The sequence below is a fragment of the Eubalaena glacialis genome, chromosome 12 (genome assembly GCF_028564815.1).
Source record: "Eubalaena glacialis isolate mEubGla1 chromosome 12, mEubGla1.1.hap2.+ XY, whole genome shotgun sequence".
Taxonomy (NCBI): Eukaryota; Metazoa; Chordata; class Mammalia; order Artiodactyla; family Balaenidae; genus Eubalaena; species Eubalaena glacialis.
In genome coordinates, this window is record NC_083727.1 from 2350664 (window position 1) to 2378591 (window position 27928).

Genomic DNA, 27928 nt, shown 5'->3' on the forward strand with positions numbered 1-27928 from the left:
TGAGAAGCCCGCGCACCGCAACAAAGAGTAGCCCCCGCTCGCCACAACTAGAGAAAAGCCCGCGCGCAGCAACGAAGACCCAACGCAGCCAAAAATAAATAATTAATTTAGAAAATCATTTTGATTGCACCTTTTTCATAGCAGCCTTTTTTAGGTACAAACATTCTCAAATCTCAAGTAGTGCAATTAGGTTTTTACTTTAGAATTATTTTGTTCTCTGAATCGTTGCCCCCAAGATAAGCCATTCTGCTGGTTCATCTCGGCCTTTGTCACATGCTGCTCACTTTCCTCCTCCGTCCAGTGTGGATGACCCAGGAGAGTGGCTGCCCTCATTTCCTCTGCACTTGTTTCCACCAAATACGCCCCTTCGTACAATGGGGGCTGGCAGTGTAGACCGTGTCAGGAGGGCGGGGTGGGTTAGTGTGCAAGGGCAGAGACCAGGTGGGGTCCCAGGCAGCCCAAGGCCGAGTCCAGTGGGGTCTGCACCTGCGCCGTGGGGCGCGCTCTTCCCCAGGTGAGCGCTGCCCTCCGGCACGTCCGGCGGGGCCGTCAGTCCATGACCTGGAACCCTGCTGCTGCCCTGTGCCAGTGTCCACATTGAGCCGCAGACAGGAGGCCTGCCCACACCCATCAGGAGCAATGCTCCGACCAGCCTGGGGGGTGGGCGGGCAGCCAGACCCGCTGTCCCTGAGCCACTCCTCAGACTTGAAGCTGGGGCCTCCCTGGGTTCAGGGTAAGGACGGCTGTCCCCCCGAAAGCGTGCCGTGTTGTCCTCGGGCAGCAGCTGCCCAGCCCCACACTGCGCTTCCCAGCCCCCCGGATCTGTGGCTGTGGTCGCCTTGGATCCTCACCGGGCACATGCTGGGGCTGACTTCTGCTCAGGGACACACACTGGTTACAAAGTCCCTGCTCCAACGGAGCTTACGGATGATATCCCAGCGCATCTCAGACAGCAATGAGAGATGAATAAAATACACAGGGCAAACGTGACAGTGACGGGGTGGGAGGGAAAACGGGCATCCCCTCCCGGCTGGAGCTTCTCTGAGAACGAGACGGAAACAAGCCAGCCCGGCAGGATTCTGCAGGAAGGACGATCCAGACAAGGAGAGGCAGATCCACCCGGAGACAGGACCCGCCTTGGCAGCTCGCAGGTGCTGTGCGGCGCTGGGGCGGGGAGCGAGGAAAGGGGGGCAAGGGGCAGAGGCAGGCGGCGGCAATCGGGGCAGGACCAAGGTCAGCACAACTGGTGCCTGGTCACTGTCACTACGGAACACAAAGGGCGTGAGCTTCCGCTCACCGTAGTCATCATCAGTAAAACGAGACTTTTCTTGACATCTGACAGACAAAGAAACATTTGAAAAACTCCACTGTACGATACAGGTTTTACCATAAAAATGTTATTTCCTGGGTTAATATTTCAGTATGTACTTCTCAACACAAAGAAAACGCTAATCACACTCAAAACCTTCTATCTAATCAAGGGACACCTGTGGAAACAGAGCTTTTTCATAGCTGAATTTTAAGCTATTAAAACTATCTGATCAGATGTATGTATTGCTGATCACAAAGGGAGTTTCATATTTGGCATTTTTCTCCCCATCCTCCCAGATACTATCAAAAGATCAGATTCTGTGGGTAACAGAAAAATGACAAATTTCAGATGTTGCTATTCAAAAGTTTTCTGCAAAATTAAAGTGCCACACCCCGACGATCATTCTATTGAAATGATTTCAAATCATTGCACAGAAATCTAGCTCCTATCAAATAATATAAAAAATAAATCACACATTTGACACAGATTCCAGAGGGCCAGAACAGAACCACAATCTTTATAAAAAATGACTTTTCACAGAGATGACATCCAAGGAAATACATTTTACAGAGAGCACATTGGGGGGCTTTTAGCAACAGACTACATCTTGATGCAGCGCTATTTCCTCACATGAAACAAAAAGCCTGACCGAGACTGAGATCACGGCCCACAAACTGAGGGCGGCTTGGCAGAGCGGCTCCCAGGCTGCCCTGGCCCACATTCTGTCCTGCTTCCTCTTGGTGTTTATGGCTCAGCTTCACTTAAATTGTATAAAATCAGATTCTAATGTCACATAACCTTGATCCATACATTATCATTTCCCTTTACATTTCGGAGCCTAGTAAATATCTCTGTAATATTTAGACTAGTATGAAATGAAAAACTAACATTATACAAACCACAAAGTCTGTTCACTTCTTGAGATCAATGAATTAGGTCTAATTTGCTCCTTTTAGTAATAAAGGTGACTTAATAAAAAGCTTTAATTTAACTGAAATTAAAAAGTACATAATTTAACACAATCACAGCTTTACTTACATCAATATGAACATGCACGCACCACTTCCAATTGTTCTTTTTAATACTTCAGGATCAGTGATGTCAGCAACCTACATAAATAGCAGCACAATGGATAGAATGTAAACGAGACTGCCTGGAATTCTATCACTGGCTCAGCTTCTAAGGGTTACGATGAAACCATGTACAGTGTATAAAGCTCGTCAACCTGGATATGGTCTTAGGCCATTACCACTGCTACAGTCCAATTTGGATTTTAATATAACCAACTTACAGATCTGAATAAAAGCACTGCTTAATGGTTTCAGATGCATTTTGGTATTTAATATGTTTCAAGGCATCTTTACAAATGATAAATTATAACTATGACAAGGAGAACCTGTGAATAAAGCTTCTTACATGGACATAGCGCAGCGACTGCAAGTGCTGTCAGAGACAATTCCATGAATCAAAAGTCATGACCACATCTGGATTTTAATCTTTAAAACAAGCAAAACTAAGTAGCACACACATGAGTATTTTAATATAACCTTAATGGTCTAACAAACCTTCCAAATGGAAGGAAATATGAAATAAAGTCAACCTATCAAATGTAACTTACAGTGACGGGCTTCAGGACTGCAGATTTTCCAGGCCATCTGCCAACTACCTGCAGAACCACCTGCTGCTGAACGCGCTGACTGCGGACGAACCACCTGCTGCCGAAGCGCCTGACCCCAGGCGGCTGCCCCACAGGCGCGCACGCGGAGCTTTGGGAACCTACGGCTTTACTGGCGCCTTCGTCATGCGCTTAACACTGGCATTTCACAGGCTCGCTCCTTGTAGTGAATTTGAGCGTAATCAACTTCCATAGAGAAACATGTAGCTAAACCAAATTAAGAGTATTAAATCTTCCACACATGGTCTCAAATAGGAGCATTTTGTTTAGTATAATGAAAAGTTAATTTTTAAAAATATCTGTCATCTTTTTGAAACACAGGCACCAACAGGGAGCAGACGTTCCAGCAAAGGGTGAGATTGTCCAGGAAAAAAAAAGAGCTGATCAGAGCCCTTTGTCCTTTGCTGATTAGAATACTTCCTTCTTTCATCACCTAGGCAACATCTTCCAGATAATCAGCAACATCACTGAGCTGGGACACAGTGAGGTCCTGTGTCAGGTCATCAAGCTTTGTTGTTCAAAAGAAAGAAAAGAATTAGTGTCAGGATGCAAGCAGTCTTAAATAATGTTTAACATCTATTGCTATAACTTAAATACTATCTTATACTCTACAAATTGCTGCATAGTTAGAAGTCCTTGTCCTTTCTTCTTCCTTTTTTGAAATTGGTGGTAACAAAAGCTGAGCTAACAGTTGAAGTCTACATTAACAAGAAGACTGGGTGTTAAAATAATCCATCTGTAGTTCTTTTGGTAACTTTAAAGCAACATTTTCAGGCCTCTTTACGATGACATAAGGTAAAAAGAGAAAGACAAATTATTACAAACTTACACAGTATCAGGAATTAGAGAAGGCACGTTATATATTATCACTTAACCTTCAGAACAAGCCTATGAGGGAGGCATTGACGCCTCCATCTCAAGAATAAAGAAACTGAGGATCAAAGGTTGCAGCTCGCCTGAGAAAACACATACATAAAAGAATAGGAACGCGGGCCCAGATTCATTACAAAATGCTGCTTCTCTCAAAGGCCTTCTCCCTACATGATAGTCCTTGACAGTCACAAACACTTGGAGAGTCCTTCCTTATTCTGGAAAGCAAGGTTCACCTCCAGGCTGTAGCGACCCACAACCTCAAAGGCAGACTCACCCACAGTTTACCGTGGGCACTGATATCTGATCCTGAGATGCTACCTTACATCTCAGATCTAACATACACCTAAGTATCTGCTCTCTGCCCAATAAAAGGTCAAATGTGATCTCCAAAATGCACTCCTAATTTTACACCCTGACTCCCCGTTTCTGCTGTCTTGTCTCCCTGCCCGCTCACACCTCACAAACACTCCACACCCCAGTCTCTGCTTCAGCTCCTGCATTCACAGGGCTCTTATATACACACCGACCTTCGATACTGACGTCTCTGAAAAGGACCTCCTGCCTACAGTGTCTACACCCTGAGGTGGTCGATTCTGACTCTCATCCTGACCCACCATGGCCCAGTTAACACCCACAGCAATTGAAGCCCCAGTAATAACACGCCAGCATTTCACAAGCACTCACTTAACAAAGCAGGCGACAACTGAAAACAATTTCACACATTCATCACAGACATTCTTTTTAGATTTGGACCAGGAAACTCCATCATAAAGTTTACGGAATTTTCAACTGCTTTTCTCCTAGTTAGTATAATTTATTTTTCATTGGCGTATAATTGCTTCACAATGTTGTGTTAGTTTCTGCCGCACAGCAAAGTGAATCAGCCCTACACATACACACGTCCCCTCCCCCTTAGACCTCCCTCCCCGCCCCCCATCCCACCCATCTAGGCCATCACAGAGCACCGAGCTGAGCTCCCTGTGCTATACAGCAGGTTCCCACTAGCTATCTATTTTACACATGGTAGTGTATTTATGTCAAACCTAATCTCCCAATTCATCCCACCCTCCCCCCTTCCCCTCCTGTGTCCACACATCCGTTCTCTAAGTCTGCCTTTCTATTCCTGACCTGCAAAAAGTATAAAGTTTTGAAGCTTTACAGTAACTCAAGGCGACAAGCACAGATAGCACTCCATGGGAGAAGCACAACATCATACTTTATCACTGGTATTGACGTCATCTATTTCCACAGAGAGGTCTTCCTCGATCTCTTCACCAATACTTAGCTCACTTTTTTCTGAGCGATGGCTGGTACTAATTTCAGGGGAAAAAAAAGAAAAATAAGAACTTTGAATATAAACATTTAGAGAGAGTAACTAGCATTCTTCAGTATTTCACATAATTATTTTAATTCTTTAAATAAAATAGAATAAAATATTACACGTCATTAATTCCATACATCCCATCTCACTTGAGCCTTAAAATAACTTAGCAAGGGCAGCAGGAATAGTCCAGTCCATTTACCAGATGAGAACACTAAGCTTCATAATAGTGACTATGGTCACAATGGCATGAAAGAAGCAAACCCAGATTTTTTAAATTTCATCTCTCAAAAAACTGTATAATATGTTAGAAAGTAAGCACAAATACTAAATTGGGGGGAAAAAACTATCAGTTACATTAAATTCTCAGACTCTGATTTAAAATTTCTAATCATATCTACAACAAATATTACTTCCAAATTAATTATTAGCCAAGTCATAGGTTATATTTTCTTTACATATATAAAAAAATTACCTGAAACAAAATATTAAGAAATGTCATGTGAATCAGAAAAACAATTTGAGAGGGCAATTTGTCTAAGCCGAATGTAGACAATTCCCACCACTGAGATCAGAAAGGGGAGGGCGAAAGCACTGACAATCCAGTGGCCTGACTGCTTCTACTGGCTTCTGAGTCAACCCTTCAATGTTATTTCCTTTTCTTATTCTTATCAAGTTCCCTGCACATAATACAGATGTTCTTATTCTAATGTAAAATCAAAAACATGCTTCAGAGTCCAATGTATAATTCTGGATTAACTATCTTCCATTCACCTTCAATCAATGTGAACGAGAGAATCAAAGACTAGAATAAGCACCAATGTAATTTTGTCATACTTTCCTGTTCAGAAATTGTTTACAATTTATGTATTTCTTGTCCAACCATTTTTCTTACCTATTAAAATCATCAACATAGTCATCTTCTTCTCCAGTCCCTGATAAGTTTAAGAAAAGACACATATGTTATATTTATATAAACACACCTCACAATTTATCTACAATTAGACACACACATTTCCTTCAAAAACTACACTACTGAATTATATGGCATCATTAAAAAGAACAGCTGGGCTGCAGTTTGGATTTGGGGGAAACTAACCACTCCCCCCACCTTCCTCCAGCTTCTGTAGCCAATTCAAGGACAAAATAGTCACTGAATAATGGGCTGGAACCTAACATTAGCCTCTGACTTTCTGGTTACACATACAAGCCTGTCCTGCAGGCCAAATCAGCCCACAACCTGTTTTTGTACAGCCTGCAAGTTAGGAATGACTTTTACATTTTTCAATGATTGTAAAAATACAAAGAATACTCAGAGACTACGTGTGGCCCACAAAGCCTAAAATACCCATTCTGTCCCTTTACAGAAAGAGTTTGCCGACTCGTGCTTTAAACACGTGAAGCGCCGCCTGTCTGTGAACACGAGTGCCTTTGACTAATATTTCTGTCTCCCAAACTAAACTGTGCTCTAAAGCCTTATTCCAGAAACGTCAAGGTTCTGAGGGCGGTACGGTGCCCACAAGTGGCCCAGGGCACTCGGAGGCTTCTCCTGCTGCTGCAGGAGTACCGCTCTCGCTGCTGCTCCAGACCACAGAACGGGACACAACACCCCAGAGTTCCTGTTACACATCCATCCCCATCAGACTGACTCCCTGGGGCCCGGACCACGTTCCGCCAGCCCCAGGGAAGCGCCTCTGCCTCGGCACGCACTGTGCTCTCGGTCCGAATGGCAGGCTCTCCCCTCTGTCTGCCCCAGCAGGTCTCGCAGAGCAGTCACTTCCTGGGAGAGGCTCCCCCATCGCCAAGGCTAGGCTGAGTCAAACTACTACCCGCTTCCGTAACGCCGCGGCCTGACTCTTCTAACACTCAAAGTACCCGTAAGGCACCTGTTTAACACCCATATTCCTGCTAAGTTTAAACCCCACGAGGACAGAATCCGCTGTGGTTACTGCTCCCTCCACCCCTGGCCGACAGACTAACCCTGGATACATAAAACCCGTCCAACCATCTGTGCATGAGGTGCTCACGGTAGGTTGACTGACACTTCATTTAAGATTTTATTCTAAAAAATAATCGCCTTAAAGCAGTCAATACTGAAACTGGAAATCTACTTACCCAAACCAAGTGATCCAATTTTATCATTGACCAATTTAAGATCTTTCAAAATTGTGTTTCCCCTTTTACCTGTGAACAGGAAAAAATATTCACATTAAATTGACTTTTAGAATATAATAGTCTCTAAACCATGTCAACTTTTTTTTTGCAGTACAGGGTTTGTTGATACATCATAACCGAAAACTAAGAAGAAAATTAAAAACTGTGATTAATTACACTGCATTATGCATTATTATGCATTACACAATATGCTTACACTATGTATCACATATCCCTTTTTTAACCACACTATTACATATCCTTTTTGTAGCCATACTACTCTTTATTGGAACCTGACCATCAAAATCATTTTCTACCCAACTATCAGATATCAGCCTTCTATAAGAAGCCCTATTGGGTATGAATTCACGGACTACAGTTAATTATTCTCATCAGTTTTATTTTTCCTTTGAACTTTTAAATTTTGCTTCAATTTAATCGCTATTTCATTTACCAAACTGATCTCCTCATTGGTTTTTATTTCTTCAGTCCCCAGTTCTCAATGCCCTCTCTAAATCATTATTTCCTAGTCAGTGTTAAGTGTGACATGATCATGACATTCTGGATTCCTTCACTGAAGGTGACAATACCACGGGAAAGGAGAAAAAGAGGGAAACTGGGCCGAATTAACAGACGCACGGCTAGTTTACTTTATGCGCCCTGGGAAATCCTACTACAGTGGTATCACATAACACAAAATGGTTAGTAAGTACTACAAAATTATGCAAAACCCCACAGCAATTTCCTAATAAAGATCTACTCAAGGAGGCACATTTATACTCTAAACACTCTGCCAATTAAATCCTATATTTACTATGATATAGTATACAAAGCTCATCTGCATGATTACATGTTTAAGGCTTTGCTTTTTACATCCTTGGTCTTGTCACCATCTGTGTGCAGTAGCAGGGCCATTCCATGTCTAGCTAACAATCCCTACCTCTGCTGCATATAAAAAGATACATCTGATCCAAATCCCTAAAGGGACAATAGTATTTTAACATTCTTATGATGATTACTGTGCTATCTACAGAATCTATGAAACAAAGTTTTAAAAATTAATTGTAAGTAAATCCTACGTAAGTCAATTTAAATGTCCAAAAAAGAGAGAGGGCTTAAAAATTATAATGTCTATTTATTATAGAAGACAGTTAAAAAGTCAATTTCCTAAAAATATTCCCATGGCATAGGAAAAGCAGAATACAAAACAATATAGAGAATATGACCACGCTCAAAAGAAATTTTAAAAATAAAATATTAACAGAAAATATCACTGAGTAGTAAAATTATGGGCTATTTTTATGATTTTACATGTATTTTTCTGAAAAAATAAACAATGATCATACATTACTTAATTAATTAGAGAAAAAAATATCATCAGCATTCAAAGTCCACGTCTTCAGTCAGCAAACCTAGGGACTTCCAGACACTCACTTTCAGAGTCTTTCAATGAGGGAGCTCCAGTAAGGGAGCTGAGTCCACTTTTTAAGGGGGGGGCGTCCGAGAGCGATGCAAGGCTTCCTACTTGCTTACTAGGTTCACTTCTCCTAGCAAGAAACAAGTGTACAGTTAAATGGGATTCTTACATTCTGCCATTAAAACATAAGCAGCTTGAATGTATCTTATAGGCAACACAGGAGCTGGGAAATAAAGAATATACATTTCACAGATTCAAAATCATGAAGTATACCTGGCAAGGCAAAACAGACTAAGAATCACTGCAAATTCATGCAGGAAGTTATCACCTCTCTCTAGAATTGTGTGTGATATCTCACAAATTAAATTGCTCCTCTTCATCAGCGTCACTGTCTGGGATTTTATCAGAAGCCCCTTCCGTGGCCCCGAGATGCCGGCAAGGGACAGCGCAGGCGCTGGCGAGCCCAGCACGACAGCCCAGACGTGGCCCTGCAGAGCGGGCCGCAAATGACGCCACCAGCTGACCTCGGCACACAGTCCTGACCGCCAGCCTGCAGCGGACGCGGAGCAGTGCCCGGCAGCCCGCAGGCTCGCCCTCCGGCCCGGCGCCCTCTCACCTCCTCCGGGGCCGGCACGGAGGTGCAGCACTCTCCCGCTCTTACTTCGTTCATCTTTCCTCTTTACAACCGGATTATTCTCATCAACACACGCACCTGCTAGTGTTCTTCGCAGTTTAACGTTTCTCAGCCCCACGCCCGCCCCCCAGCCACCGCGCATCCCTCCGCGCCCTGCACAGGGAAACTCGTCCGGAGGTCACTCTGCCACGTACGGTCCTCTCGTCTCAGGCTTCCTCGAGCCCACGCTCACCCTTTCACACCGCCCCAGCCCCACCCGACGGGACCGCCCGCGAGGGGCATCGGCGCTCCGCGTGGCTAAGCGCAAAGGGTGACTTTCGGCAGAACTTAACTCAGCTGCTCACTCGGGCCTCCTCCGCCAAAGACGCCTCTCTCTCCGGTTCTCTGGGTCCCCTTCCCGCTGCAGTGCCCCTTCCTTGGTGACCTCTTTCAGTCTCCCGGCTGCGACCTCAGCTAAGACTGATGACTCCCTAATTGTCACCTCTAGCCCAGACCTCTCCCTGAACGCCCACACCCACACCTGAACACAGACTTCACCTTTCCACTGACAACCTTCTGGAACTCACTGGTCGAGAGTGAGTTCTGGGCCGTCACGCGGCCCACCTGTGCAATCCAGCCTCGCTCCTCCTGCCCTTCATCTCGGTAAACGGCCTTTCCAACCTCCTAGTTATTCAGCCTGGAAACCCCGGAGCTGCCCTTGATATTGCTTTTCCTCTCTCACACTTATCAGCAAATCTTTCTGGATCCAAACTCAAAATACATCCCAAACCGCCTATTTCTCACCACTTCCACCATCATCTCTCACCTGGATAACCCTAACAGCTTCCCTCCTGGAGACCCAGCAGCCAGGCGACCCTGTCACAGCGCAGGTCGGATCGGCCACTCCGCTGCTCACAGCCCCGGGGCTTCCGGGCCCCTCAGAGCGAAGCCAAGCCCTGCCACGGTCGCTCCCGGCCCCGGCCCGACCCCACCTCCTGCAAGCTGCTTCGCCACAGGTCCTCGGGCCTGCCACACCACACACCTCGGCCTGTGCGGGGCTCCAGAGGCCCAGCTAAACGCCTGGCCTGCTCTCCCCTCCGTAAGCTCACCCCTGAGGTGAGGCCTTCTCCGACAGCTACTGAGAGCCGGCTGCCCTCCACACCCACACTCCCGCCCTCCGCCGTTCAGTTCTCTCAGTTCCTGTAACACGGGCTGCATCTACGCGACACAGCGTCTGGTGGCTCTTAACTTATTGCTGCTGCCGTCCAGAGTATGAGCTCTCGGAAGCAGAGATTTTGCCTGTTTCAACACTGAAACGGTACCTGGCATACGGCAGGCATTCAGTACAAACCTACCTGCTGAAATCATTAACATCTAGGTCCTTCAAAACTTGGAATTGTTTTACAACATAAAAGGCTTTAATGACACAGAATCAGACTTACGAATTCAATAATTACAGAACCATTGGTAGCTCATTATTTCTTAAACATAAAACATTTAGAAACTCTATTTTTAAGCCGCTAGTCTGATAATATAGAAGCACAGGTTACTCACCAACCATAGGTTTTTTCTGGTTTAGGAATGGGATCATCAAAGAAAGAATCTCCTTCCGTATCATCTTCATCTGGACAAGGACCAGCTTTGTCTTTGACATCTAGACTTTTGTTGCTTAACAAAGATCCAATTTTTGTTTCATGGGCCAATAAGTGAAGACTACTTTTGCTCTTTGGTTCTGATGATGAGATACTGGTATCACTCTGACTAGCATCATTGCTGGCCTTCTAGAAAAAGAGAGAGAGGGAAAGAGAAAAGGTCTCCTTGGCGAAATAAAACTTTAATAAGACCTCTTAAATAATAAAAAAGTCACGTGAACACACGCAATTCTGTGTATGCACGCGCATACACACGTGGGGTCTTGCAACTGCGTGAGGTGCAGCGGGACCCCCCGGACCTACCAGCTCATCCCCAGGCTTCAGAGCATAACTAACTTTTGACGGGGAAAAACGTCAAACATGTTTGTACCATTCCTTTCCTCCCTCCCTAAATGGAAATACCTTCACCTAGCCCATTTATAAACAAACTTTCCCATTTCCTCTTACATATATGTCACTGCTTCATAAATTACCTTAATATGTTTTCAACTCGCAAATAAAAAGCATTACTAACAAAGGAGATAAGGAAGATTAGTTCATCATCATTAGTTCATCACATAAATGAACCAAGCATTACAACAAAGTGGCCATCAATAAAACTAGCAGTTTTCCATCCGGTGCCAAATACAATGGACATCAAGGTGAAAGATGCCGCCTTTACCGTTCACATTTCTAAAGTAAAGTTTTGCTAGTTATATCACTGGTCTTAATTCAGACTTTCAGAGTAACTCCTTATTCCACACCTCCCTTAAATGTCCATGGATGCATGTATTGATGTATACGTTTCTATATATCTGAAACCAATGCCCAAAATTGTCAAGCATTTTTACTCCCGTCCTACTGATCTGGTGATGTTAGCAGAAAATATACTGCACACTGTATTTTCTTGCTTCCAGGTAGCCCTAACCCTCACAACCTAATTTTATTCTATCCTTGGTCAGATTTCTTTTTGTCTTTAGACACTTCTATGTCAACAACTATAAAAATAATAACAACAAAACCAAAATATCATGATAGTAATAATAAAAGTAGCTAACATTTATGGAAAGTCTTCAAATGCTTCCCATGTGTTACCTCATTTTAATCCTCAAAATAACCTTATGGTGTGTGGGGCAGGTTCTGTTTTCTCTGCAGAAATGAAAAAGGAGATGTAGAGACACTGCAGTCACTTGCCAAGCCGGGGAGTAAAGGCGTCTGATATCGAAGTCTGATTCCAGAGGTTAGCTCTAAAGGCTTATGCTCTGCTATTAGGCTGAGTCACATGAAACTGTCGTTTTTATGGGTTAAAAACGACAGCTTCCCAAGATTCAGCCTTCACACTACAGAGAGCAGTGCTGAGTAAGATGCCACAGTGTGTGAGACAAGCACTCTCCTGAAACATGGAACGTGTAATGTAGTCCACACTCTACTACTAACCATATAATTTTAAGGAATTTAATGTTCTCAGGCGTGAATTTCCTCAAGAATTGAACCGTAGTAGTCTTTTCCAAGTCAAATTATTACTAGGAGGTAAGAAAAAAGGGATGGGCAGCTGGGGAAAAGTGGTAATAATGCGGGTTAGAAATTACTCAAGGAGACACTAAGGATGACTGCACTTTCAATCTGTGTATAGACAGAAGGCACTATGCAGTAAGATATACATTTATAGTTTTACACTAATTAGAGGCCATGATTAGTTGACAGCAGGTAAGATATATGCTATACAATTTTTAGGACCTTGTATAGAGCTATACATTCCATACGTTATTAATATAGATACATCAATGGTTGTAAAAAGAGATGTCTGGAGAAATAAATACCAAGTTATCACCCTTTTAGACAACATAGGATATTTTCAAAGAAGCAGACACTTTTTCAAATTTCCCAATAATTTTCTTGAAGTTTTCCTATTATTATCAATTACAGAGAAGCACCATCCACCTATGTGTTTCTTAAGTGTATTCATGCCCATTATAACTTCTGATTTATAAACGTTTTAAAAACTGACTTATATCTTTTCAAAGGAATATGCATTCGGAAATAAATACCCTGCATTCTTGTGCTATTTAAACACATTTATGATTACAGATACTGAGACAGTGAAAGACTGTCTCCTTCAAAACACCCCTGAGAAAATTCAAAAGGATACCTGACATGAAACGGACAAATACAAATGTAAAGCACATTACAGGAAACAATAATTATTCCAAGAAAGTCTTTCTTCCCCATGAATTCACAGCAATATAATTTAAGTCCATATAGTGAACTATCTGAACTTAATAACTAATATATATCCATGATTATTTTTGACAGGTTTTAGTCTTGCTATGAAACAAAAGGCTAGTTTTAGGAAGACAAGTTTCATGGAGTAGCACATTATGATGTTCAACACAATACATATTTTTTAAAATAATAATTTGTTTTAAAATTATAGTTCTATTTATCTATGGAGTAAAATTAAACTTTAAAAACACTCAATCTGCTTTGGAAGCGCTGTCAAAATCAATTTCTAAATCACATAAGAACGTGTCATTACTTTATAACTATGGCTCATTTTTTTATCAAAGAGACCATTACCTAACCGGGTTACTAATGAATTCACTAAACTTAATTCCAAATATTTTTTACTATTAAAAAAAGAATCCACACTAAGAGGAGAAGCATTTATCAAAACATTCTTTAGATTGAAGCAAAAGTACTGCAAAACTTTAAGAGCAATTTTCATGGAGGAAGTCCAAATTTTTTGAGCATCAACAGATCAACTCACGACGCATATACCCTGGGATCTATTTATTTTCTTATTTTTTAGATTTTTAAATGGTAAGTTTAATAACGGAGATATACACGGGGTACAGAGAGACACCAAATACAAACTTAGAAAAAAGGAAGCTTTAAAATGTCTTCTTGGAGGTAAAGATGTCTAAGCTGAGTTTTAAAAATAAATAGAACTTTGAAGACAGGAGTTAAGGACAGGGTATTCTAGGCAGTGGATTAGCTAGAGTAAAGGCACAAAACTGAGAAACAACAGATATGCACCAAGAAACACGAAGAGTTCAGAATTGCTAAAGTGTGAAGTTAAAGCAAGGCTCAGCAGAATAAAGCAAGACAGGTCCTAGATCACAGAGATATTTCACGGAGGAGTCATGTTTGCATACTAGAAAGATCACGTGACCATGTAAAGAACAAACTGGAAGAGCCAAAACTCTTAAAAGAGGAAAACAGTTAGGAGGCCGTTTGAGTAACCCAAAAAAAGGTACAAGGGATTTAACTAGAGCTGTAGAAGCAGCTGGATGCTGTGTGTAAATCCCAACTCTTCTACGTAACTTTACACAAGGCCCTGATCTCCCTATGCTTCAATTTCTTTATCTGTAAAGCTGGCATAATAATGCTTACCAGAATTACACAATATCATCCCATTTTGCATATGAGGAAACTGATAGCTGGAATAAGGATTAATTAGACGGGACAGTTCAGACAAGTATATACAAGTTAGCAGGACTTGGTAATGGATTTAATATGGGAACTGCAAGAGGAGTGAGATTTAAGAATGGCTCCCTGTTTCAATTTTGGAGACTATCAACTGATATTGAGAACACAGGAAGAGGAATTGGTCTGGTGAAAATGATAAGGTCTACTTCTTATAATTGAAACTGAAATAGACTGGGATCTGTTTAAAAAACTTTTATCATGGCTTAAGACAAGTCTCATACACATCAACTTCAGTTACTTGAGTCTCTATCACCTAGATGTGGACAAATTAAGACTCAGGATAAATCTAAACAGCTAAGATTACGAATTGTTTAAAATAAAGAAATGCAAATGCAAAAAAAAAAAAAATTCCTATGACAATGCCTTAGAATTCATTCCCTGGACAACCTCAGAGGCCTTGGAGGTTATTATGGGTTAAATTGCATCCCCCCAAAAGGTAAGTTGAAGTCCTAACGCCCAGTAGCACTTCAGAATGTGCCGTCATTTACAAGTAGGGTCACTACAGATGTAACCAGTTAAGGGGAGGGCACAGTGGAGGCGGGCAGGCCCCTAACTCAATACTCCTGGTGTCCCAACAAGAGAGGACAGGCACACACAGGGAGAAAGCCCCGTCAACGTGACGGCAGAGCCTGGAGTGATGTGTCTACAAGCCAAGGCGCACCGAGGACTAGCCGCGAGAAGCTGGGAGAGAGGCCGGGAACAGAGTCCCAGCCTGAGAAGGAGGCAATCCTGCAGACACCTTGATCTCAGACTTCCAGCCTCCAGAACCGTGAGACAGTAAACTTCCGCTGTTTTGAGCTACCAACTTTGTGGTACTTTGTTACAGCAGCCCTAGGAACTAAGAGGTAATTATAATAAACCATAACAAAGTCTTGTCTTTCCAGATCAGCAGGAGGCCTACTCCACAGCACTACAGCAGTCACTTAATCCCTTGGATGGACCCCAGGGCTAATAAGCTTTATGGTAAATTACAGCCAAACTGTAAGGAAGTTCTAGGGTATGTTTAATTTTCTGCTAGTACACTTACACATTCAAGATTTCAATCATTTCTAGATTAACAGCAAATCAGCATCATAAAGAAGTTTCACAGAGAAATAACTACCAATTTTCCAGTAGCCAAAAACTGTATTATCAGTAGAATGTCTTAAAAACCTGGAAAAAATAATTTTGTTTTTCTAAACTAAAGGCTTAATCTGCACTGTTCATAACAGAGGAACAGCAAAGCCAAAGAAACATCCCAGTTTTGCAAAAGTATTCAAAAATATTTGTGCAATTCTAATTCTCTTCCCCGCCCATACTTCAGCCTGCAGCTCCCCTCCCCGACTCCGCCAAAGGCAGTTTGTGACCCATGACTTACTAATGAATTATTTAGAAAAGTAGTTTTACTACCCTTGTAACACACACATATATTTAAAGGTTTAATTTACTTATCTAGAAAGTAAACACTGTGGAATTTGAAAACCACAAAGCAAACATACAAACCCCTTTCTAAAAACTCAGTTTTTCTAAAGAAACGCTATCCCTACGCTGTATATAAACAATCTGTAATTCCTACAGATGCACATGAGAACCAATGTCTGGCTGTGAAATCGGCCTGAAGATCACCCTCTGTCCAGCCGCTCTGCTCTCTTAGCCTGTGCCACCGGCTCACAGGTTCAGCGGACAAGAGGTCTGGGACCTGAAGCAGAAGGCCAGGCACCATTACGGGTTATGGGCCAAGTGCTGGCATCTTGTTCACCCACACGCATTCCTTCATTTAGGGGGTGGGGTGTGTGTGTGTGTGTGTGTGTGTGTGTGTGTGTGTGTGTGTGTACAGAATAACACTGTTTTGTTCATCTAGAAAACCCTAAGGTGAGACTATACTTTCGGGGATCATTTCTACAGCTCAAAAACCCGAAGGCAACCGCAAAAGATGCGGAAACACATGCTCCCAAACATACACAACACGTGATCCCCATCACCGCCCTAAATCAACATAAAGCTGGGCTTATCCCAGAATTTTGAAAACAAGGAACAAAGTAAGAAATGTCATTTATTAAGAACTTGAAGCAAAAAAATACCTCAACACAAATCAGTTTTAAAACACCTAAAAATCGATTATGAAGAGAAAGGATAACCTTCCATGCTACATTTAATGTGATGATTAAAACAGCTTCGTGTTAAAAACAAACAAAAACCATCAAATACCTTATTTAGTTTTTTCAACTGAATGGTAAAAACCTTAGTGGAGCCTACCAAAAGTCTGTTGTAATAAATAAAATGCATTTATTTTTTTCAGACAACTAGCACCATGCTTGGTACAATAAAATGGTTCACACCAGAACAGATGATCACGGATGACACTCTGCAAGTGTTAATGCACATTTAAAATGTTTAACTCGTTAAAGAAATGCCCTCCCGTCTAATATTTATGCACCTTGTATTCTAACTCTTCTAGCATCCTTTATTGTCCTACAACAATAACAAAAAGAAACGTAACTTTTATTTTACTCAAATTAAATTAGTTCAAAACCCTTAGATTTTGCTTTGCATATTAACGGGCTTACAATACTAAGTACAAATCAGTTATACATGTAACTTATTTTTTAAAGTTTATTTCTGATATGAATATAGCTTCTCTGAAGACAGCCAGAAGTCTCTGAATGAGCAGTTAATACTTGTGCCTTCCCGCAGGCAAAAGAAACAGTAAGACACAGACACTTCCTGCTGGGCGCCCTGGGCTACCACTCCCAGCTCTGCCCACCCGAAGGTGCCACCACCTACCCTGTAAACGGCTCCCCCTGGACCTGGCTGTGGACAACCCCCATGACCAGATGCAGCTCAGGATTTGGATTATTAAGATGTTAAGAAAGTTAGGATATTAAGGGTACTGGGACCCTGCTGCATGCACAGGGCCAAAGAGGAAGGCAGAGGGAGGGAGAGCTAAGGGCTCCTCTACTGGGCTGGAAACAGGCAACGCAGGGTACAACACAGACTTCTTACAGACGCGCAATTCGGAAACAAGAGCAGGGAAGTAGAAGGGAAAAGGTTTCCAAGTTGTTGAGGAAGTGTTTTGGGCTCAGGAATATAATCGTGAAATAAAAGGAGCCCGACTTGCAGCCTGCAGCTCCAGAATAAGGCCTGTGCAGACTCTTCAGTCACCCGCAGAGGGAGGGCGAGGGAGGGAGGGCGATGTCTGGGCCCCCGCCGCCGCGTCCAGCACACAAAGTGAAATGTGTCTCCTAGTGGCTTTGGTTCTACGTATCAACTTCTTTCAAATGTTTTAACTTCTTTAAAACTCATGACACCAACAAGATTTTTAAAATTTAATATGATGAAATATACTTTAAAAAGTACAAGAAACTGACTTAAACCATCTGTAAAAAACATGCTAGTTTATATGCTTAATTATTTTTCTGCAGGTCTGTCTCACGTCTCCAATTTGACCATAAACTGCTTAAGTGAGGACCCATGTTAAATCTGTCTTGCCCCCAGCACTTAACACACAAAGACTTTCACTATGTAAATGTTCAAACATACTCGAATACATTTTAAAACATCTGCTCATGTAATAGTGCATAAAGAATAGTGTGAACAAATATAATAACAGGAACTTACCATTGAAACCACTAGAACCAAAGCCAGCTAACACAGCAAATACAATTTTTCAAAACCCTTTAATTTTGGAAGTCCTCAACTTAGTGAAAAAATCTATACATAAACTTAGGCTCAACAAGGACTAGTGATTCTCACAGAACTGAACGTTAAATAACTTGATCTTATTCTAAATAAGTGTAAGAACTATACAGGTAATTAATGCTTCTGAGAACTCCAATACTTAAATTTTATAAGCAGTTCATCTACTAGCTTAGGCGAATTTTGAGATCTTTTGGGAAGGAAAACAAGCAGCCAGGGCAGTGACACAGCGTGCCCCCGTGAGTCTGCCGTGAGGCAGCGCTCAGAAAGGCTCACAGACGCGCAGCGGCTGACAAGCTGCTCAACACTAACAGAAGTGTCTTGAAGGAAACCAGGGGTGGCCTTTACTCATCGACTGCAACTTATCCAAAAAGTAGTCTGATGTTCTAGTTACCTCAGATAAAAATCATAATGTTAAGAATGCATAGGTGACCATCCATTCAAGAGGAAAGTAAGTGTCTTCAACTTGTTTTTGTTGCCAAAAAAACAAGGAATTCTCAAAGCAAAACCGAGAGCAGAGTTTTAAAATACAACACTATGATTTTCACCTGGATAAAAACTGAAAGTCAAACTACTTTTTCTTTTACGTCACCATGACTTTGGCATGTTCTGATCACAGATAAAAGAAAGTGACATTTCAAAAGAACACGTAACCCTAGGCCAGTGGGAACTCAGCGCCCGAGGAGGCCCGCGTGAGGCCGGCGGTTGGCCCGGCCCAGGCCGCTCTCCTCCTCGGCCCTCCCGCGTTACCTTGGCACCAGACTTCCGCCTGCTTGGCTTCTTCTTACCTTGTCCTTTATACCTTGGTATCTGAGCATGAGAATAAAATGACATTTTACCACAAAGTATAAATCTTTAAAAATAAACTAATTCATACCAAACCAATAAAGATTCCTATTAGAAAATTTCTTAAAAATGGAAAATCTAACTAATGTGCTTCACTTTGAAATCCACTGTTTTAGTCTTTTCTTAACACTCTTCCTAAAGTGGTTCAGCTCGTGTTTAACTCCTCTGTCCGACAGTCACGGGGTTACACGTAGGGACCGGAGCCCCCCCCCGGCTCAGCTCCCGCGTGTGGAGACTCACTCCTTTCCCGCTCCGCCCAGCAGCACGCTAAGAAAGCCAGCCTGACCGCCTCAGCAGCCTCCTTTAGGACCTGCCCTGGCCTTACCTCTCCTCCCCGGGAGGACACAAAGCGCGCGTCTACGGGCCGGGCTGGGCCCTGCGCTTGGCCCCAGCTTCCCGGAACTCCGAGCGCTCTCCAGGCCGACGAGGCGCCCTAACGTGTCGGCCCTTCTTAGAGCCCCCGGGCCACTCAAAGACCTCAGAGAGAGAAGAAAGCGGGCAAGAAAAGGGTGGGGCAAGGGCTGCAATCCCAAACCCAGATCCTGTAGGACTACAGGGGAATTGCGGTTTAACTGCCAAAAGAACGCCTCGCCTTAGAACAGACCCCATCCAGCCCCACTAGAGATGGGCGACGGCGTCCGGAAGTGCTCACTGCGCCCGCAGGCCTATGATGCTGACTGAGAGCCCAGGTGAAGCTGAAAACCACCAGAAGGTGGTAGAAGCAGGGACCACCTGGAGACACCTTAAAAATTACCATCACTTCTCTGTATTTAGAGCAACATTTCCTGACTTAAAACTTAAGATTCTCTTGATAATTCTCATGACAGAGCTTAAAACTCTTTTTATGTAGAGAGCATACAGATATGTAAAACAGACATTAACATTTTATCTTGAAGACACACAATATGTGGAAAATCAGTATTGCCAATATGCTTTAGAAAATAATATGCTAAAAAGAGAACTTCCAAATAACTCAATACTATAGGTATTAATAAGTATTTTGGAATATAGTTAATTTTAATCCCTCTAAAGCCAGATATTTTCACAGAAAGCAAACCTTTCTTTTTACTAAGGCTCTTATATCTGGCACTTAATTTGAAGTGAATTTTAGATCCACTCACGACCTCATTCTCCCTGTACAGCAGGTTCCAGCCTCCAATGAGCATCACGGGAAAATGCTTCCAAGACCAACCGACCCTATTAGGAAAGGCTAACTAGGCCTCGGGAAAAAGAACAGCTACCAGCAGCATGAGAGCCTCATTCCCAAGGCACAGCATTCCTCTGATTTCTAAATCTAAAAAATAAAAAGGAGCAACAAAATCAAAGAACCAGCAATAAACAGCAACAGGAACCATTCACTGGTGTCTACGCCCAGGCATCTGGAAAAGCAAGGAACCTAGCAGTACAATTGCTGCCCTCCAGACGTTCACCTAATTTAAAAAGACACAACTTGTGTCTACGAATAACACAGCACCAGGAGCCACTTTGGGGATGTACTCCATGGCACCTCTCCAAACAGAAGTCAGAGGAAGTCACACAACACGATCAGACCCAAGCCCGCCCTCGGGTTAAGACGGGCTGGTTCATCCACTGTGCTGTGCTCAGCCAGGCACAGGAAGATGCCCTTCCAGACCATCACCTTTCTATCCATTCCTACTAGTACAGAGAGCCTTGATTTTAAATTCAAGTGTTCCACACAGTTTTTTCTCCGTTAATCCAAATCCCTGAGATCAGAAGGCCTTAACTTTAACAGCTCATACAAATACAACCAGAGTGCACAGACTTTTTATAAATCCTTAAAATAGCTCATTAGTATTAAAAAATCATCGTGATTTACAATTCCAAATCTGGGCACCTGTCTACAGTATTCAACACAACAATTCTATATTCTGGAGCCTGATATTCTCAAATTACAGGAACTTATAAGTGAAAAGTAAATTTCCTTGTTAATTGAAGGACAAAACGTTCAAAGTACCAAATGAATCCAAATATCCTACAATTCTGTTATTTAACAGCATATTTCTTTCTACCATACAATATTCGAAACAATATAAAAGCAAGAGAATTTTCAAAAATTAAAAAAATTTTTTTAAATAAATTCAGTATTTTAAAAATGGAAAGTATAATACTGAGATCCAAATCTCATGTGGCTCAACATATAAATTGTTGATAAAAAAATTTAAGAGCATATTTACATGGCATTTTTAAAAACCTATTGTCTTGCATAATGGTCCCAAAGGAGCTTATTAAAGTTTTAGGAGACTCTCTAAATAAATAAATAAATAAACATTAAAATATATACTTCATCAAAGACAAAAAAGCACCTTAACAACAACAAAACTTGTAACAAGAGCAGCGACAGAAAGCAGAGCCCCGCGGAGCCTCAGCCCACTCACCTTACTGGGGAGACTGTGTGCACTTGTTTTTCCTTCTGGGGACTTAGGTGGAGGACGTACATCGGACGGATCTAGTGCACCCTGAAATATTTCACAGTTTACAATTAAAACACATTTAAAAATAAAGCATGAACATACCAATTACACCTCAACAGAATATCAGCATTTAAAACCACTATACAATATTGGCACTTTTATTTCTTCCTATTAATATAAATATCCTCATTAGATTTTCTTCAAATTTTACCAAAACACAAAGCAAACAGACTTGTGATTCTAATTACCTGCTGAGTATTTTACCCAAACACCTTGAACAGGCTATACTCAGGCCACATTTAAACATGCCCCCAAGCTTCCTTTCCAAAGTTATTTAACCTTCTCACTTTGCTTTCCCAACTCGCCACACTAACACTGTCCTGTGATTCTCAAAGATCTACTCTTTCTACCTTCCCTTGACTTGCTTCCTTACTTCACTGTCTCAAAAAAAAAAAAAAAAAATCAACTAGCAACTCTCATAAAAACAGGAGTACATTCCAAAAGTGGCTCCTGGTGTTGCGTTATTCGTAGATATAAGCGACTCTCATAAAAACAGGTAACTGAGGGGGCGTGGGGTGGGATGAACTGGGAGATTAGGATTGACATGTACACACTAATATGTATAAAATAGATGACTAATAAGAACCTGCTGTATAAAAAAATAATAATAAAATTAAATTAAAAAAAAAAAAACAGGTAACTGTTACAACTATGCGGGATGAGGCACTAAATTACAGGAGCTACCAGGAGGGAGTGAGTAAAAACAAGAGAAAACATCCCCGAAGTCAGAGTCAAGAGAACATGGATGGTGGGGCTTCCCTGGTGGCACAGTGGTTAAGAATCCGCCTGCCAATGCAGGGGACACGGCTTCGAGCCCTGGTCCAGGAAGATCCCACATGCTGCGGAGCAACTAAGCCCGTGCGCCACAACTACTGAGCCTGCGCTCTAGAGCCCACGAGCCACAACTACTGAGCCTGATGCCACAACTACTGAAGCCTGTGTGCCTAGAGCCCGTGCTCCGCAACAAAAGAAGCCTCCACAATGAGAAGCCCGCCAACCGCAATGAACAATATCCCCCGCTCGCTGCAACTAGAGAAAGCCTGCACGCAGCAACGAAGATCCAACGCAGCCAAAAAATAAAATAAAATAAATAAAACTAAATAAATTTATAAAAAAAAAGAGAGAACATGGATGGTAACATTGCACAGCTGGGTATGGGCGAGGATGCACCGTTTCAGGTGGAGAATAGATGAGAAAAAGGGGAAGGCAAGAAAGCAAAAGCCACTTTCAAGGGTAAGCTCCACCTGGCCTAAGCACAAGGTTGCACATTTCAAAAAAAGGCATAAGGCTAGAAAGCCAGGTTGGTGCCACATCATGCAGGATCTTAAAGTTGAGGAACCTGGAGATTATTTAGTTGCCATTACATAGTCACTGTAATGTTTAAAGAGGGAAGAAATAGGCAAAGGGCTGAATTAATTCAGCAATCATGAATAGAAAAGACTGAAAAGATGTGGGCACAGCAACCTGGTTTTTAAGGGGGGGTTAAAATGCACTTTTGGTGAAAGCTTCACTGAGTTCAGTGGGCTAATCTACAGCTAGTTTTCTTCTCCAGCATCAAAAGTCCAAAGTCCATTACCTTCCACATTCCTACAGACCAACCTGACTAAAAGCACACATTTAACCAGGTATCTGGAACAGTTATGATGTCGTCTACATCCATGAAACAGTATCTTTATGTAAAACTAATGTTTGTAAAGGAAATCAGACCATTAATCTCATGAGCACAATTTCTAAAAAGAAAGGATAAGAAAGACAATGGCTAATCAAAAAAACAAAGTATGAAAATGTTTAGAAACTGTAAAAATCAACAGCTTAAAGTTTTAAGCCTAGTTTAAAAAAGGCTTTAAGTTCAAAAAATTGTTAACTAGCCTATAATTCAGCTCTTCTATGTTTAAAAATAGTAGTAAAAGTAACAACCAACAATTGAGTGTTCTCAGCATTTCACATGCACTAACTCACGCGTGTACTAACTCACGCGTGTACTAACTCACGCGTGTAAGCCCCACAATGCCTGCAAGGAAGACTACCATCCCCATCTACAAAGGAGGACCGGGGAGGGGAGTCGCATGACCAAGGCCGGAGGGTAGTCAGTGGAGGAGCTGGGATTGGCCCCACACAGCCCAGCCCCTGAACTCCCTGATCTGAGTGTCACTCCCCAGAACAGGTGCAGCAGCAGCCTCAGAGCCACCACATCTCCAATTTTCATCAAAATGTGCATTTATACAATCTCTGAGTATGTCTTGTTTTGTTTTGAAGGAATAACCTCTTTTTATTTAAACCCGACTCATTATGTATGCACTAATCCGCGTGGCCGCACTAGACAGGCAATGACTGGAAAACAGAAACAGGTAACAAAGGATAGGACTGTACTTACTTCCCCACTGGTTGGCCCTTTTTCTTTCTGTTGACAGCGTCTGATCACTTCTAATAATAAGGGTCCACCCACCGTACCTTCTGCTTCAATAATTCCTAAATCTCGGGCTAAATTCTCTCGACCTTCGAGACCTTGAAACTGGGAAAGAAATAAGATATAAAGAAGTATAAATGCACCAAAATACAGAAAAGTTATTTTCAGAGATTAAAGAAAAATATTTTCAGAACTTAAAGACATCTCTAAACTCAAAAGAGGCCATTTTTCTAAGGAATGAAACGTCCATTTTTAAGAATTATATATTTCTTTTACCAAGTCTCTGCATTCAAAGTCTCCATTACCAGGTACAGGCTTAGAGCAGAACAAGTTAACTCTATAACAACATTTCTGTCAGGTTATGTGAAGCAGGGACACTGGTGCCAGCTATCTGACAGCTCAGATGGCTTTTGAGAAAAACAGATAATCAACTATAAAATATAACCTTTATGCAAGACACTCTAAGTAAGTTGTCAAATTTTGTTAACTTTCAGCTTGTAATGAACCCATCTGTATCAAAGGCAGTTTCAGAGACAGACGTAAAAAGCATCATTCTTACTGTGCTAGTTTCAGGTTGAAAAACAGCCAAGGTAAAGTCAAGATTGAAAAACTGAAGAAATTCGGCAACGAGACTAGCCACCAGCCGGCCTGCAAAGAGCAAAAGAGAAGGTGGGAGAGGGTCTTTAGGAACCCGAGGCCTCCTCACTGACACTGGAAGTAAGATAACTACAGTAAAGGGAGAAAAGAAGTTTCTCAATGTTTCAAATTGCAAATTTCTTCTCTTGAATAATACAATTAAGTGATGAACATCTCAGTTCCGCCACTTCCTCATTAGGATCATTGGTCTGGAACTATCAGTAACACAATGTGACATTTCATAAATGGAGGAGTGTTTTGCTTTTCACAGTAAAATCAGCTTTTTACAATAAAATTGGCTTTAACCAACAATTTCCCATGACCACTGATATTTAATGGCAACTCAGTTGTACAATCATATACAATTTAAAATGAGAACCTATAAGGATCGGATACTTCAAAAAATAATCTGAAATTCCTCATTTCTCCCAAATGGAGTCAAGATTTGAAAATTGAGACAGGCAAAATAAACAACGACAAACATCTTACCATCTTTCGTATTTAAAAACTTTTTCAGGCTCTCATTGACTAAAGGAGTTTTGTTCTGTTAAAAAATGAAATATTTTAAGTGTTATACATTTATCCTTAAACCACTACAAAATGTAGACTAAAGTTCAATTTTTTGGCAAAGATATTAAGTTAAATACTGTCACTCACAAAATGATGGCTAAACCCATTCTATAACTACTGATTACTACAGGAACTACTTTTTGCTAAGGTAAGGACTGAGATATACTCAATTAGGGATTCTTCTTGACAGCAGCAAAAGAAATAACTTAGGTGTAGTAGTGATGGATTTAAGATGTTAATGAATTAGAGGGTGCCTGGAGCATTAAGAACGGTATAAGAGAGACACAGTCTTTCAAAACTGAGGAAAAAAGTTGCAGAGGTATTAAAAAGCAGAACATGAGTCAAGGGAAACAGCTCTCTCCTCGACAGAGATGTAAACATGTTTCCGTGCTCAACAGAAGAGCCAGGAGAAAAGGGAGAGGCCAAAGGTAACAGCGTATAGAAGAGGCACTGACAGTAACACCTAGAAGGTAAAACCCAGAGAAAGTGATTATTCTTGGACAAGATAGAGTCGCCTCTACTAAAGCAGGAAGGAACAAGAAACAGATGAACACAGATGCAGGGGAGCTTTTTCTGAGATGAGTGACAGATTGTGGGGGAGGACACAAAAAGTTAGGATCTGATGCTTCTATTATCTAGTGAAGGGAGAGACAAGACCGTCTGTCAACAGTGAAGGAAACAGGTGATGTAGGAGGCTAACGTGAAGGCGAAGTGGGAGCTGCTGAGCAGAGACGAGAATCAGGGTCAGCCAGCTCAGGACCGCACAGAGGCTGGAACCACCAACCAGGAACATCAGCAGTCCAGTGCGGGCTGACTGCTCTAGGGCAGACGGACACAAACGGGGAGGGGAGTTAATCTGCTCAACTAAATGACCCTTAAGATTTTTCCCCAAATCAAGTATGGCTGGAAGGCAAGGTAGTGAGGATTTCTGAGATATGGACCATGGGGTCCAGACCAGCTAAGAACAAGAGGCAGCTAAGAGAAGACTGATGTCTGGAAAAACACAGAAGAGCCAAGAACTGAAGACCCTCCTGAAGTTAAAGAGGAGCAAGGCATCTAGGTCTAAAGTGAGGAGGAGAAGAGGCTGATTTGTCACAGAGGAAGCTGAAGGCCTTGATTATGGAGTAACGCTTGCTGGCCAGGATATTTACTCAAGATGGTGGCAGGACTTGCCGTAGAGAGAAAAAACTAAATACACTTATACAGACAGAAGTGACAGGACCTTTGACATAAGAAAGACGACATGATTTTAAAATAACTGGGTGACTGGAAAACTTGGAGAAAAGCTGCATACGACATTCCTCCCACCCGGTGGGGATTCACAGTGCATATCAGCATATTAAAGGTTCTAAGGGGTCCCGCAGTAAACCCACTGACTGTGAAACCACTTTTTCAAGTGTTCTGGATTTCCCCTAAGGAAAGAGATCTATGAGATTTACTACTGGTGTCAGAGTTGTGGTGCCTTAACTTTCTTTAGATTACTCCAAAACTCTAAAATATACATGAAAAGAGAATAATCTTGACCCTCTCCCAACAGTAAAGAAGTTTAATCCTTAGTTCAAAATTGTCCCTGGCTACACACTCCTCTAAACAGTGTTTCCGAGTGGCTTTTAAGTAATTAGAAATTAAACATAAACGAATACAGTCATTAAACTTTGTAGATTTCGTACCTCTACTTTTTCTTGCTCCTCTAGCGCTAAAAACACAGCTGCTCGGAGTTCAGCCTTGAAAAAAAGCGGGGGGCGGGGTAAAGGAACAAAAATGATCTCAGGACATTTTCAGGACAAGAAGCTCACCAGCTGAAATTTCAAAAGGCAAAAGGAAAACTAGCAAGATAACGCTCAGCAGGCAGGTGCAAAAAGAGGCCAGAAGGCGTCCCGAGATGTCCTGACGAAGGGGCGCAAGCTCTCTGTGCCCCGTGCCCACCGTCTGTCCCCCTGGCACGGTCAGCACCCATCACTCTGGCTGCGGTCCTGATTTCCGGTCCTTCATGACGCCCATCGGTCGCGTCGAGGTTGCAAAGTACACTCCGAGAAGCAGCCCGCCACCCGCTCGTCACCGCCAGCGGGAGGGGCTCGCTGCCCAGCAGCTGAGGCCAGGGGCGGGGGCGACCCAGGGGCGGGGGCGACCCAGGGGCGGGGGCGACCCAGGGGCGGGGGCGACCCAGGGGCGGGGGCGACCCAGGGGCGGGGGCGACCCAGGGGCGGGGAGCAACTCGACCACCAGGCCTGGAACGGGACCAGGGTGGGTAGCGGGCGACTCGACCACCGGACGCCGCGGTCGGCCTCCTCCGACAAAGGCTGGCCGGGCCCCCCCCACCCGCTCGCCACCGCGCGGCCCGGCGGCTCCCCGGGAGAGACCCTCGACCCGAGAGCGGACCGCCCCCGAGGTGGCCCGCGAGCTCGGACCCCAGCCCGGGCGGCCCGCCGGACGCGCCCCACGCCCCTTTGTGACGCCCGCGGCCGGCCTCCCCTCCGCCGGCCCCCCGGCCTCCCGCCCAACCTTGATGCGGTTCAGGACCCCGCTGTTCTCCAGCGTCTGCACCAGCAGGTCCCGCAGCTCCGTGTCCTCCTCCGCCACCACCGCGGCCGCCGTCGCCGCCATCTTGCTTCTCCAAGACAACCGCCCAAGCCTCGCCGACGGCCGACGGTTGCCGCAGCCCGCACGGCGCGCGGCAACGCGGCTCAGCCCACGCTCCCGGCGCCGGCGCGCAGCCCGCCGTCACGTCGGGGCGGGGCCTCGGGCGCGGGGCGGGGCCTCGGGCGCGGGGCGGGGCCTCGGGCGCGGGGCGGGGCCTCGGGCGTCTCCGGAGGCGGG

The 27928-nt window shown here is 43.2% G+C and overlaps 1 protein-coding gene across 5 annotated transcripts; it reads right to left on the reverse strand.

Annotated features, from left to right (window-relative positions):
* Positions 1 to 995: 995 nt before the first annotated feature.
* CEP43 (centrosomal protein 43) lies at positions 996 to 27814 on the reverse strand. 5 transcript variants are annotated; one of them, XR_009702816.1, is made up of 14 exons: positions 27614 to 27814; positions 26782 to 26835; positions 25031 to 25085; positions 24465 to 24553; positions 23873 to 24010; positions 21403 to 21483; positions 18911 to 18970; positions 10920 to 11146; positions 8770 to 8882; positions 7297 to 7365; positions 6077 to 6116; positions 5077 to 5173; positions 2351 to 3495; positions 996 to 1335 (listed from the first exon to the last, which is right to left on the reverse strand). XR_009702816.1 is itself a non-coding variant. In XM_061206871.1 (13 exons), exons 1-13 carry the CDS (start codon positions 27713 to 27715, stop codon positions 3421 to 3423), a joined length of 1200 nt encoding a protein of 399 aa, XP_061062854.1. In that variant the 5' UTR covers positions 27716 to 27814; the 3' UTR covers positions 1813 to 3420. The 5 variants fall into 5 exon arrangements, 3 of the variants coding, with proteins under 3 accessions (XP_061062854.1, XP_061062855.1, XP_061062856.1); XR_009702817.1 differs by lacking the exon at positions 996 to 1335 and having other exon boundaries at positions 1813 to 2421; positions 2931 to 3495; XM_061206871.1 differs by lacking the exon at positions 996 to 1335 and having other exon boundaries at positions 1813 to 3495.
* Between the last annotated feature and the right edge of the window lie 114 nt (positions 27815 to 27928).